The sequence below is a fragment of the Nematolebias whitei genome, chromosome 12, assembly GCF_014905685.2.
Source record: "Nematolebias whitei isolate Nwh7 chromosome 12, NemWhi1, whole genome shotgun sequence".
NCBI classification, from domain to species: Eukaryota; Metazoa; Chordata; class Actinopteri; order Cyprinodontiformes; family Rivulidae; genus Nematolebias; species Nematolebias whitei.
Window position 1 is genome coordinate 16,901,578 of NC_056509.1, and position 12,849 is coordinate 16,914,426.

Consider the following 12,849-nt stretch of genomic DNA (forward strand, 5'->3'; position numbering starts at 1 on the left):
CAAAAAAAAAAAAAACAGTTTAGTTCATTACTTCAGGACAAGTCACTTATCGCTTAGTTCATCTTCCTCTTGTGCACTAAAACTACTAAAGTTGTCTTCTTCAGTGAACAGCCTCAAAATTACTTCATCAAACATGTCCTCTCTCTTTCGTTGTCACTCTCAACATCACTTTCCCTCATGCTGTCCTCTTCATCACGCAGCAGTCCAGCTTTTTGAAACCTGTTGGTGATAGTGGATTTTTTTTTTACTCTGCTCCTCTGTCAGGATCCACTGGCAGACTTGAGCAAATGTTGCTTTTCGCATGCGGCCAGTTTTGGCAAAGAATTTCTCGCCGCTTGTCAGTTCGCAGTGCCACTTTAAATGCACAGTTCACACTGATGTTGAGTGGCTGCAGATACTTTGTTGTGCCCCCAGGGATCACAGCTGAAATCAAGTTTGTCCTCCTAATTGATGCTTTCACGGAGTTTGTGATGTGAGCCCTCATGCTGCCCAAAACGGGCAATGCTTTTTTTTTTCAGTGAAAAAATCCCCCTGTCACTTTCCATTGCTGCATTCTGTCAGCCAATCCTGCATAAGACTTTTTCACATGCTCTGCACATGCAGCGGGATACCCCACTCCATAGGCGTCGCAACCATTATATGTGAAGGGGACAAGTCCCCCCCCACATTAAAAAAAAGTTCATTTGGACCACCCCACTTTTACTATGAAACATTAGTTCAGGCGGCGCAGTTTCTTTCTTTGTGAAAAAATCCATTCCACTTGATTAACAGGAGAATACTCAAACTACTAAAACTCCACTCCAGGTTTTCCTGGTTACCTCCAACTCTAAACACAGCAGCCTGCTGCCACGGTCACAATATACGGTGGTCACAGAATATGGTGTAACACCTGCAGTGTTTCGGCGCGTCTCCTCCTGCTTCGGCATAAAACACGCACAGGTGGAGGAGATGGAGACACCTCTGTGTTGATCGCTCGCCAGTTTAGCGAGCTTAGTGCGGGCAGTTGTTGTTGTGGGGGGGGGGGGGTGATCATAAATGTATATTCATGTTAGGAGGAGAAAAGTGGAGCGCTACGTAGCATCTTAGCTTAGCAGTAACCGTGACACTGTAAGACGCTGCAGGTGTAAGAGACGCTGTGTGTTCAGGTGTATTAAAGTTAAAATGTCTTTAAAACCCCACGCCTTATTTTCCTCAAGCTTTGTGAGAAACATCATTTAGATGAGTAGTGTTGAACACAAGTAAAAAAGTCCAGTGTTGATGTTTTTTTATTTCACAATAAACACAATTAGTGCCGACCAGACGCTCCATATTAAAGTGTATTAAAGTTAAAATTACTTTAAACCCGCAGCTGAATTTACACAAACTTGGTGAGAAACATGTTTTAAATGTGTGGAATTAAAGGAAATATAGGTTGAAATGTTGTTTTTTTGTTCACTAGTTAACACCTTTTTTTTATGCGCACACATGCGCGCGCCCAGACATCTACACACATCATTGTGTCCCTCCCACATTACGGATGCTTCTGACGCCCTTGCCCCACTCTCTGTTTCATATATTTTTAAACCTTTATTTATACAGGCAGTCTTATCAATGCACGTCTCTTAGAGGGTGGGTCCTTGTGACTCAATGACAGTACCTCATTGGCGTACTGTAACCATGAGTGAGTTAGGTAGTTGTCATGAATACCTGTGGCGTTCACTCTGTCTGTGTACACACGCACACACACACGAGACGTCTATTGAGCAGCTATGTGAGCACCAGGGTGTGACGAAACTAAACTGTTCAAAGCATGTGAAAAAAGTAGCGGATTGTAGACCAGAAATTACAGTAATCTCTCATGTATTATTTTTTTTGTCATGGGACTTTTCTGGCAGGCAAAAGTTTTACAATAAGTCGTGCACAGAGTTCAGAACTTGCTTTTTCTTTTATACAGTCTGTGGTTCAAGCAGACTGTGACTCGAGGTGATTGAGACTACTTTCTACAAGCTGCTGATATACAAGTGCTAGTCATAAAATTAGAATATCATGGAAAAGTTTATTTATTTCAGTAATTCCATTTAAAAAGTAAAACTTGTATATCCATTCATTACACACAGACTGATATAGTTCAAATGTTTATTTTTTTAATGTTGATGATTATAGCTGACAACTAATGAAAACCCCAAATTCAGTATCTCAGAAAATTAGAATATAACTTAAGACTAATAAAAAAAGGATTTTTAGAAATGTTGGCCAACTGAAAAGTATGAACATGAAAAGTATGAGCACGTACAGCACTCAATACTTAGTTGTTGCTCCTTTTGTCTGGATTACTGCAGCAATGCGGCGTGGCATGGAATCGCTCAGTCTGTGGCACTGCTCAGGTGTGATGAGAGCCCAGGTTGCTCTGATAGTGGCTTTCAGCTCTTCTGAATTGTTGGGTCTGGTGTATCACATCTTCCTCTTCACAATACCCCATACATTTTCTGTCGGGTTAATGTCAGGTGAGATTGCTGGTGAATTAAGAACAGGGATACCATGGTCCTTAAACCAGGAACTGGTAGCTTTGGCACTGTGTGCAGGTGCCAAGTCTTGTTGGAAAATGAAATCCGCATCTCCAAAAAGTTGGTCAGCAGCAGGAAGCATAACGTGTTCTAAAACTTCCTAGTAGAGGCTGCGTTGACCTTGGACCTCAGAAAACACAGTGGACCAACACCAGCAGATGACGTCGCATCCCAAACCATCACTGACTGTGGAAACTTGACACTGGACCTCAAGCAACATGGATTCTGTGCCTCTCCTCTCTTCTTCCAGACTCTGGGACCTTGATTTCCAATGGAAACACAAAATTTATTTTGATCAGAGAACATAACTTTGGACCACTCAGCAGTAGTCCAGTCCTTTTTGTCTTTAGCCCAGGCGAGACGCTTCTGATGTCTCCTGTTTAAGAGTGGCTTGACACAAGGAATGCGACAGCTGAAACCCTTGTCTTGCATGCGTGGTGGTTCTTCAAGCACTGACTCCAACTGCAGTCCACTCTTTGTGAATCTCCCCCACATTTTGGAATGGGTTTTGTTTCACCATCCTCTACAGTGGGCAGTTATCCCTATTGCTTTTCTCTTCCACAGCGTTTCCTTCCCTTTGCATTTCTATTAATGTGCTGGGACACAGAGCTTTGTGAACAACTAGCCTCTTTAGCAATGACCTTTTGTGTCTTGCCCTCCTTGTGCAAGGTGTCAGTGGTCATCTTTTGGACATCTGTCAAGTCAGCAGTCTTCCCCATGATTGCGTATCCTACAGAACTAGACTGAGACCATTTAAAGGCCTTTGCAAGTGTTTTGAGTTAATTAGCAGATTAGAGTGTGGCACCAGGTGTCTTCAGTATTGAACCTTTTTACAATATTCTAATTTTATGATATACTGAATTTGGGGTTTTCATTAGATGTCGGTTATAATCATCAACATTAAAAGAAATAAACATTTGAAATGTATCAGTCTGTGTGTAATGAATAAAAATAATATACAAATTTTAGTTTTTCAATGGAATTACTAAAATAAATCAACTTTTTCTTTATTCAAATTTTATGACCAGCATCTATTTACAGTACACTTGCTAGCTAGCTATTCTACAACTAAATCATGTGTTTGTGCAAATATATCAACATTTGGCTTCAAAATGTGACTGACATCCTTTGTGAATAAAGACAAAACTGGAGATTAAGACACAACAGAGCCTCATGCCATGAAAGTATTCAGTAGATGTTTGTTGTCATTTGTTATTTCCAACCAAATAACTGCTCTTGAAGCATACATCTATTGAACCAGAGAGCATGAATATCACTTTATGTTCAATAAAGAGACTAAGCTAAACTTGAATGTGTTTCATTGAGTAACACACATGCTATGCTTGGTTGTAGTACAGTCAGATCAGTCTTAAATTTCATTCAAGGTGGCATTAAAAAGGTTTTAAAATGTTTAGAGTTTAAAAAGGGCTGCCAGCACTGTACTTCACAGATGGGACGGTGTTCTAAGCTTCTCTATTTAGATGTTTGTTTGTTTTTCTGTAAAATGTGACTTTCTAAACACAAATGACTCTTTTAGAGTCTAACTTTCTCTGAAACTCCCCTTTCTTTTCCTCGTCACTTTGTTCACCACTAACTCTGCTTCCTTCACGTTCCTTCACTTCTCACAAACCTCCATGTGGCATGTTCTTTCTTCTCTTCACTCCATCACGTATGAACTCAAGTCAGCCTTTTAAAAAGTTGTTTTCTGCCTGTCTACCTGCTGCAGGTTCAAACCAATGATACGAGAGTGTAACTGGCTAAAAGCAGGACACTGAAGTCATTTTCTGATCCCATACATTAAAACTTCATGTCCATTTTTTAGCATTCTGTGGGAAAACATGCTCACATTATTTCATACATTTCTTGTTCTAAAACACCAATCCTAGAGTAGATTTATCTGTGCAAAGCCACATTTCCATTTGTGTCTGATAAATCACCCCATCTGTATGGTTTGCTTCATTTTAGCAAATCCCATCATTACCATCAGCTGCAAAGCCTGCTCATCCCACCATGAATGACGCACACAGGGAGGAAGTAAACAGCAAGCCCAAAGGTAAATCCACCTTCCAATGTACATCTGCTTAAAAAAAAAGTTCAAATAAAGGAACTTTTGTTGTATACGTTTCTGTAGTGGGATTAGGGAGCAGGCAGAAGAGAGCCTGGAGAGGTGAAGGTTTAGATATGTGTGAGCAGTCCATGAAGTGTGCAAGAAAGCTGAAGAGTAGAGAGCAGGCAGGTGGGGTGGATGAAGATGGGTGTCAGAAGGATAGCTACTAGAATAAAAGGGGAGGTTTACAGCAGACCTGAGGGGGTGGGTGGTAGGGGTTGAACGACTACATCATTTTTAAACTCGACATTAACATAATAAAACTGGAATAGAACACGAGTACTTGATGACACAATAGGATCTAAAGATACAAAAATAAATAAATAAATAAAACTGCAAAAAAGGTCATTATTTACAAAAAAAGACCAACAAAAAATTGGGAGCATATATTATGCTCCTACCATTCATCTTACTGCACATAAGTCACAGGAAAAACTAAACTATTAGTTATTATTATTATTAAGCCGCAAAATTGAAAGAAACATGCGGCACGTGAAAAACTAAACTAAAAACAGTGGGGCGGTCGACCACCTCGCACCACCACCAGCTGTGGTGCGCATTAAGTTTAGTTTTAGAGATTAATATGTTTATAGGTTTTTTCATAGGTTTAGAGATTAATATTTTTTGCTTTTTGTTTGTGAAACAAGGTCAGAGGAAGCTGGTTCTGGTTCGGTCATTGGACCCGGTGCTCCACCATATTCTGTGACCCGCAACAGTGGATGCAACACCGACCCCTACGGTCACAATATATGGTGGTCACAGAATATGGTGCAACACCGATTCGCAACGAGCTCCTAACAGTCAGGAAGTTGATTCATTTTCTGTTTCCTTACGGTAGTAGAACTGGAAGATTCATCTTTAGTGAAATATTTCCAGACTAATGATGTATTTCTACCTGTTTGCCAAGACTGGGCCTGCTCTGCTCCATCCGTCTGCTTGGAGGAATCCATTTTGTAACACACCCCCGGTGCGGATCACGTGACACATGACGTAATGACGTCACCGCGAATATGCAACGTGAAATTAAAAAACTGGATAGATGTCCTAGGAATCGATGTGTAGATTACTCGAGTAGTCTGTTAAAGCCCTAGTGACTAGGTGTGGTTATTAAAAAGGAATGCACTACTATACATATTTTTCTTTTGTTTACGGTAAATTTTCAGACCTAACTTATTCAAGCAGAACTAAAGTTTAGACATTTCCACTCAGACTTTATTTGGGACGAAGCAGAGAAAAGCCAGGGAGTTTAGAGGGGGAACCCGTCTCCACTCCTCTGCTCCTCACCACTTCTAGCCCCCTCAAGCAGGAGATTATTGGAGGAAACGTTTGCTGCCTGGAGAAGGTGCCACTTGCAATCAGGGGCAAACAGTCAAAGTTATGAATTTGAGTATGATGGAAGGATGGCCAAAAAATGTTCTTTCTTAAAAAGGGGCGGAGCATAAAAAGTCAGAGAATCAATGATTTACAGTTTGGACACAGTGGCTTTAATCAAAAGACAGGAGGTAAAGCTAGAGGTGTCAGAGATGAGTATGTTTGTCCAAAAGATCAAGATTAGAAAATAAGGGACAACTCTGGTTGAGTGGTTTGGAGTGCCTGTTTGTTGTGTTTGTGTCCAGTCTTACAACCTGTTTTCTGATTGACAGCTGCTGCTGGTTCTTCAGCTAAAGAATACTGTAAAGTAACGTTTCCTTACGAGGCGAAGAACGAAGACGAGCTGACCCTCAAAGATGGAGAAATTGTCAGAATACTGAGCAAGGTAAGCCTCCCGCTGAATAAATATGGTGGTGTGAAAGTTCACGTTTCCATTGTGTGGGATCATATTTTAGAAACTCATACTCTATTCATATAAGATGTTGCATATAACATCTTTGTTAGATTTTCTTACTACTCAGTTTCACAAACTATCAAAAAAAATTCTAAGTGAAAACATGCTCCTCGCGCATTGACCTTTTCAACCACATGAGAGTTAGAACATATAAAGCTACCGGTATCTGCATGCATAACCAGGTATCATAATTAGAACATCCTCTGCTAGACCAATGAAGGCCTAGTCGAGGATGATCAGGTGTCTTTGCACTAGGGGTGTAAATCACCAGCTTTACATGATATGATATATTGATTTGTTTGTATGACGATATGATTGTTCTCGATATCACAAAGTCTGTCACGATACGATTTCCATTCTTTTCGATTCACAAGTCTGCGATCGATATATTGCGATATCAAATGCCCATCTCATTTACATATAAATAAATTTACAAAAACAATTCAAATATGATTTAACCATTTTATTTCTGTTATTACAGGCACCAGGCATTTAAATTAAAAAAAACATTTTTTTCTTAATGAAAAATTAAAAATAAAGGACCTGTTCAGTATCGTCTCACATTTTTCATGTTTAAGTGCATTTTTTAAACCAGTTAACTTAAAAGTGCTCTGATTACCTTTCGGTTATAAAGAAACAAAAATAGATATTGAGCTTACATAACATGGCTATCAATGCCGTGTTTCTTCTTCACGTGAACGGCCAAATTAGTTGTTTCCCGAATATTTTAACTCACACTGGCACCTGTTGCATACGGCATGAGTTCTGTCTGTTGAGCTGTCGTCCTGTTGGAATCCAAATATTTCCAGTGTTGATTTAAATCCAGCAGGAGAGTGAATTTCATTTTCTGTGCTTTTTGCCATGCTGCTGAGGCGGCCGCAGAGTACAGCCGCACACGGAACTGGTGACACAGACATGCCTTGGGAATTTCAAAATAAAAGCATATTTTAAAGATGACGATATGAGTCAATGTTTTAGTTTTGCCACGATATAATTGAATCATTAATCATTTAATCGATATATCTATGTATTTTTACACCCCTACTTTGCACATCCTTTAGTCTCTTGGCCTTGTTGATGGATTATGATGAAGCAAGTTTGGGTTGTAGGTGAATTAGGTGTTCAAAATCTCCCAAGTTGTGAGTGAGGTTCTGCCTCAAGTGGAGGAGTTTAAGTATCTTGGGATTTTATTCAGGAAAGAGTGAAGAAAGGAGCAAGAGATTAACAGAGGGATTGGTGCAGCTTCAGCAGCACTGTGGACTCTGTGCTGGTCCATTGTGATGAAGAGGGAGCTGAGCTGCAAGGATAAGCTCTCTGTTTACTGGACGGTCTACATTCCTCCCCTTCGGGTTAGTTACAGAAAGAAAGATTGCAGATACAAGCAGTCAAATTTAGTTTTCTCTGCAGGGTAGCTGAACTCTCCCTTGGAGGGTGAGAAGTTCAGTTATCCAGGAGAGAAATCCAAGTAGAGCCACTGCTCCTCTACATCGAGGAGCCAGTTGCTGTAGTTTGGGCATCTAATAAGGATGCCCCCTGGACACCTTCTTATGGAGGATTCCTGGTCATGTCCATCTGGAAGGTGACTCTGGGGAAGACCCAGCACATTCTGGAGAGACTATAGCTACTTCTCCATTGTTAAGTACCACGCTAATGGCTTTATTCTTATTCAGTTCTTTTCAGGTACTGTCTACTAGTCAATTTAATTAACAGCAATTACATCAGCTTTATACGCTACTTTTAAATGCTTATTTTATTACAGTAATTGCTAGGCTACAGAACGCGCCTGACTCTAAGCCATGCATACTAAATTTAAGATGAAACATAATTTTGTACATAAATAAGGTGCTCCAGTTATTAAGACGTGGGTATCGACCGTTCATTATCAGAATCAGTACCCAGCTCCTGGCATTATTATGCGCAGCTCTTGTTGTAGTACAAGAATCAGCCACCAGATGGCGTTTCATAGACTATGGCTTGGCGATCGTCATAAGTCTCACTTTGAATCAAGAGAAAAAGAGAACGAAAAAGAGAGCCCACAGTCAGGTGATGCAACCATCCTCCACATTCATCTGATCTACTCGACAAAAAGACTGCCACACTCGCATCGGATTTTTACACACAAAAAAACATCTTGTTTCGTCACAATAACTTGGAAAAGCAGATCAACTTTGGATCTCCAAAGTTTAAAAATGCTCGTCCCAGTGGACTGCACATGTGGCCATCGAAAGAGTCAAGTCAAAAACTCATACTGTCATTTGTAGAGTTCCTCAAGGGTCAGTCCTTGGCCCTCCTTTAACACTGTCCATGCTTCCTCTTGGTCAAGTCATCAGCTGCCATGGAATATCTTTCCACTGCTATTCTGATGACACTGAACTTTACTTAAAAATAGACCATTACCCATCTACTTCATCCTCTACATCACTCCCATCATCACTCTATACACTCACTCTCTGTCTGGATGAAATAAAGTCATGGATGTAAAACCTTTTTTTTATATAGAAAACATTGCAAGTTTCAGCTCATTGCTGTTTCAGTCTGATGTTGAAAAACTTGCTTGCTTTTGTGTCTACAAGACTGGACTACTGCAAGTTAATTATTTTTGGTAGCTCAACTTAAAACCTTCAAAAGCTCTTGTCCATCCAGAACAGCACCTCAAAACATAAAAAAAACATGAGCATATCACAGCAGTCCTGTGTTCTCTTGCCTGGCTTCCTGTCTCTGCCAGAATAAAATATGTCTGTCTGTCTTCTGACACATCAGTGTATTCAATTCAATTCCATACAATTCAAATTTACTTTATTAATCCCAAAGGGAAATTAAATGTTATTGTAACTCATTGTCCTCGTTTCATTAAGAGATGTTATAGATACTGATGGCTGTAGGCTGGAAGGATCTCTTGCAAAGGTCTGTCCCACGGCAGATCCGAAGAAACTGGCCGCAGATGCCGTCCAATCTATCCACCCAGACTTGGCTGATCTCTCGGTTCCCCGGGGCTGCAGGACTGCCCAAATGCTGGGCAGAACTCCTCCCAGAGCGATGGCCGCTCCTCTCATAAGCCTGCAGAGCGCCTCGTTGCTGCAGACAGTCGGCTGCAGGTGTCAGGGGACGATCCCGGTCCTTCTGCTGTCACGAGCCATGTTTCCTGCTAGTTCCAGGATCTCCTTAGGAGATCTTAGCATTTCAGTAGTCAGGCACTCTAGCACAGCCGGCAGGTAGATGGGAATGCATCCACGGTGCCTCCTTTTCAACTAATTTGAGATTTGGGGCTGTAATTGAGGTAGTAATTGAGCTTGAGATGTTAATGAGCAGCTCCTGGTTGTAAAAAAAACCTTGTTGTTATGGTCATTGAGATTTACAAATGTAAAGTGCTGTTTAAACTGAATGCAATCTTGTTGTAGTTGTTGTAGTAAATCTAGAAAATGTGCTCAAAGTTGGTAGTTATTTTTAGAACAGCTGGCTCTGACTCATTTAGTTGAACAGGTGACTCAGCTGTAGCTTCTTCAGCCCACTGCCTGCTGGTTCTGTTGGAAGCTGCTGTCATCTAGTGGTCATGCAGAGAAATAAAAGGCACTTCATTGTAAGAAAGTTTTTTTTTTTTTTTTACAAAACTTTATCAGTTTTACAAACAACTGACTGCCAGGGGTATATTAGTAGCTACAAAAGTGTAGAAAGAACAATTTGGTTATTACCAAAGGGTAAAAAATGCTAAAGATACAACACAATATATTTACATGTTATACAGATAAATTCACATGAAGTTTTTCTAGAATTGATTTGGTTTTCATTGCCTTTTTGTTTTCCAGTCCTTTAACAGCGGTGCTGTAAATGTAAAGTTCTGCTGAAGTGGGTCATGCTTGGTTTGGAGTTTGACCACTTTTTCTTGTGAATGTGGAATTTTCCCAGGGTTGGGTGAAGTAGATCAAGTCTTTGTCCATATCCTTATTGTCGAAGCATAATATAATGTCTTTCTCTGCAAGTTGAGTTATTTGTCCAGTTTTCTGTTGTATGAGTTGTTGTACATCTGTCCATAACGTCTTCGTATGATTACATTGATGGAATAAATGAGAAATTGTTTCCATGTGTAGTTCACAAAATGTACAAGAGTAGTCAATATCAAGTTTAAATCTTTCCAGTGTTTTTTTAACAGGGTATACATTATGATTGATTTTATATTAAACTTCTTTAACTTTATTTGTTATGCAAAATTTTTCTCCATTCAACCAAACTTGTTTCCACTTAATTTCTCCAAAAGTAGAGGACCAAAAAAATCTACCAGGAGGTAAAGTAATCTTCTGCAGACATGATCTTATTAGTTTGTTGGAGCATGTTTTTGCATTATGGGGCTTCTATAGATGAACGATCAGGTTTGTTCCTTCGAAGAGTTGCATCATGGAGTTTGGTAGAGCATGAAAAACGACAGCATGCTCTTCAGGTGTTACAGGTTGTTAAGTCTGGTCAGAAATTCAGTGTATGACAAAATGGTTCCGTTATTATTTAACAGCTGTTGGACCAGCATCATTCCATTATCCATCCAGTTTTTATAATAAAGTGACTTATTCTTATACAGAATATTCCCATTGTTCCAAATGTAGCACGTAGTTGGAGAGAAGTTGTGTTTGTAGGCAAGTTTCCAAGCCAGGAGAGCTTGTTGGTGAAGTTTTGATAACTTTATAGGTAACTTTTCAATTTTATAATCATATTTTAATAAGAATTGGAGTTCACCTACCTGATTAAAAATGTGGTCAGGGAAAGTGTTCCAAAGCGTCTCATTCCCTTTTGATAAGTTGGTTAACCATTTAATTTTAAAGGAGTTATTTAGCATTTCAAAAGTTAGGACATGTAATCCACCAGATGTTTTGTTATTACAGAGAATATCTTTTTTTTTAAGTAATGACATTTATGTTTCCATATAAAGTCAAATAATGTTTTATCAAACTTTTAGCATACATCCTTTGGCATTTCTAAAGATAAGGAAGTAAACACAGATCTTGAGATTCCCTCAGCTTTTGACAGTAACACCCTTCCATTTAATGACAGCTCTCTCATTAACCACATGTTAAATTTGTTTATTTGTTCTATAATGGGACCAAAGTTTGAACTGCTACGCAAATGTTGATTTTTCTCAATAACCACTCCTAAGTATGTAAATTTCTCTTTAACAGGAATACCATTAATTTCTGTCAGTGTGCAGTCTTTTAGTGGGAACAGAACCAATTTATTAAGGTTCATTTTTAGGCCTGACACTGAAGAGAATTATTGGATACAATCAGTTGCTTTACTCCATGTACATTAGAGATAAATACTGCAGTATCATTACTCACTTCATGTACATTAGAGATAAATACTGCAGTATCATTACTCCATGTACATTAGAGATAAATACTGCAGTATCATTACTCACTTCATGTACATTAGAGATAAATACTGCAGTATCATTACTCACTTCATGTACATTAGAGATAAATACTGTAGTATCATTACTCACTTCATGTACATTAGAGATAAATACTGCAGTATCATCAGCCAGTTGTGATAATTTGAAGTGTCTGTCTAGAGCTGAGATGCCCTGAAATTGACCTTTTTTCATTGTAAGAAAGTAACAGCTTTGAAAAACATTCTTTCCCTAACAGGACACAGGGGAGCCTGGCTGGTGGCGAGGCGAGGTTGGAGCCAATAGCGGAGTTTTCCCAAACAACTTTGTCACTGTAGTGTTGGAGTCAGAGAAAGAGGTGAGATTCTGTATTTCTTTATAAATGCACAGAAAAAAAAACAGATCATTTGGGTTCAATTATTTATGACATTTAAAAATGCTGTTGGATTATTGATGAGATGAGCTGTTTAAAAACTTCTGTTCTGATTTCTTGAAAATGCTTTACCGATATTTCTTATTGAGGAACTTTCTCATTTCAAGCTGAAAAGTGCTCAGTGACCAAAGCCTCTGAAAACTGAACCCATAGACTGTTCAGTGTGCATCAACAGAGCATCTGTGTAAAAGCCTGTAACCCTGTTTGATCTCAGAAAGCACCTTGGACGAGAATCAAAATGTCATTTTGAATAAGTGTTGAAATGACAAACCTACTTGTTTAGCAGACATTTTGCAAAAGCTGCATGTCTTTGAAAGCTGAGCTCTTGTTTTTCTGGCTCTCCATCACTCTACTTCAACCAGATGATTTTCTGCCATATTTGTATTTTGATTTTCTGCAATTATATACCAGGTTCTGCCATATTTGTTTACCTCATGGGTTTGCAACTTGTGGTACTTTTGCCACAAAGTAAAATTAATGACATAAGTCTCTTGTGCTTTGTAAAGCCCAGTCCGGTCTGGACCGGCCACAGTCAACACAGCCTCAGTCACTCTGTGTTGTTGTTTTCTT

General features: G+C 39.4%; 1 protein-coding gene across 1 annotated transcript in view; it reads left to right on the plus strand.

The window, feature by feature from the left end:
- LOC119418440 (CD2-associated protein) overlaps positions 1–12,849 on the plus strand; it is a gene marked incomplete in the record, with an annotated part of 130,625 nt that overhangs the window by 69,685 nt on the left and 48,091 nt on the right. Inside the window, 3 exon segments of the mRNA XM_037685723.1 lie at positions 4,509–4,596; positions 6,294–6,406; positions 12,106–12,204. Of these exon segments, the coding sequence (XP_037541651.1) occupies positions 4,509–4,596; positions 6,294–6,406; positions 12,106–12,204 (300 nt within the window).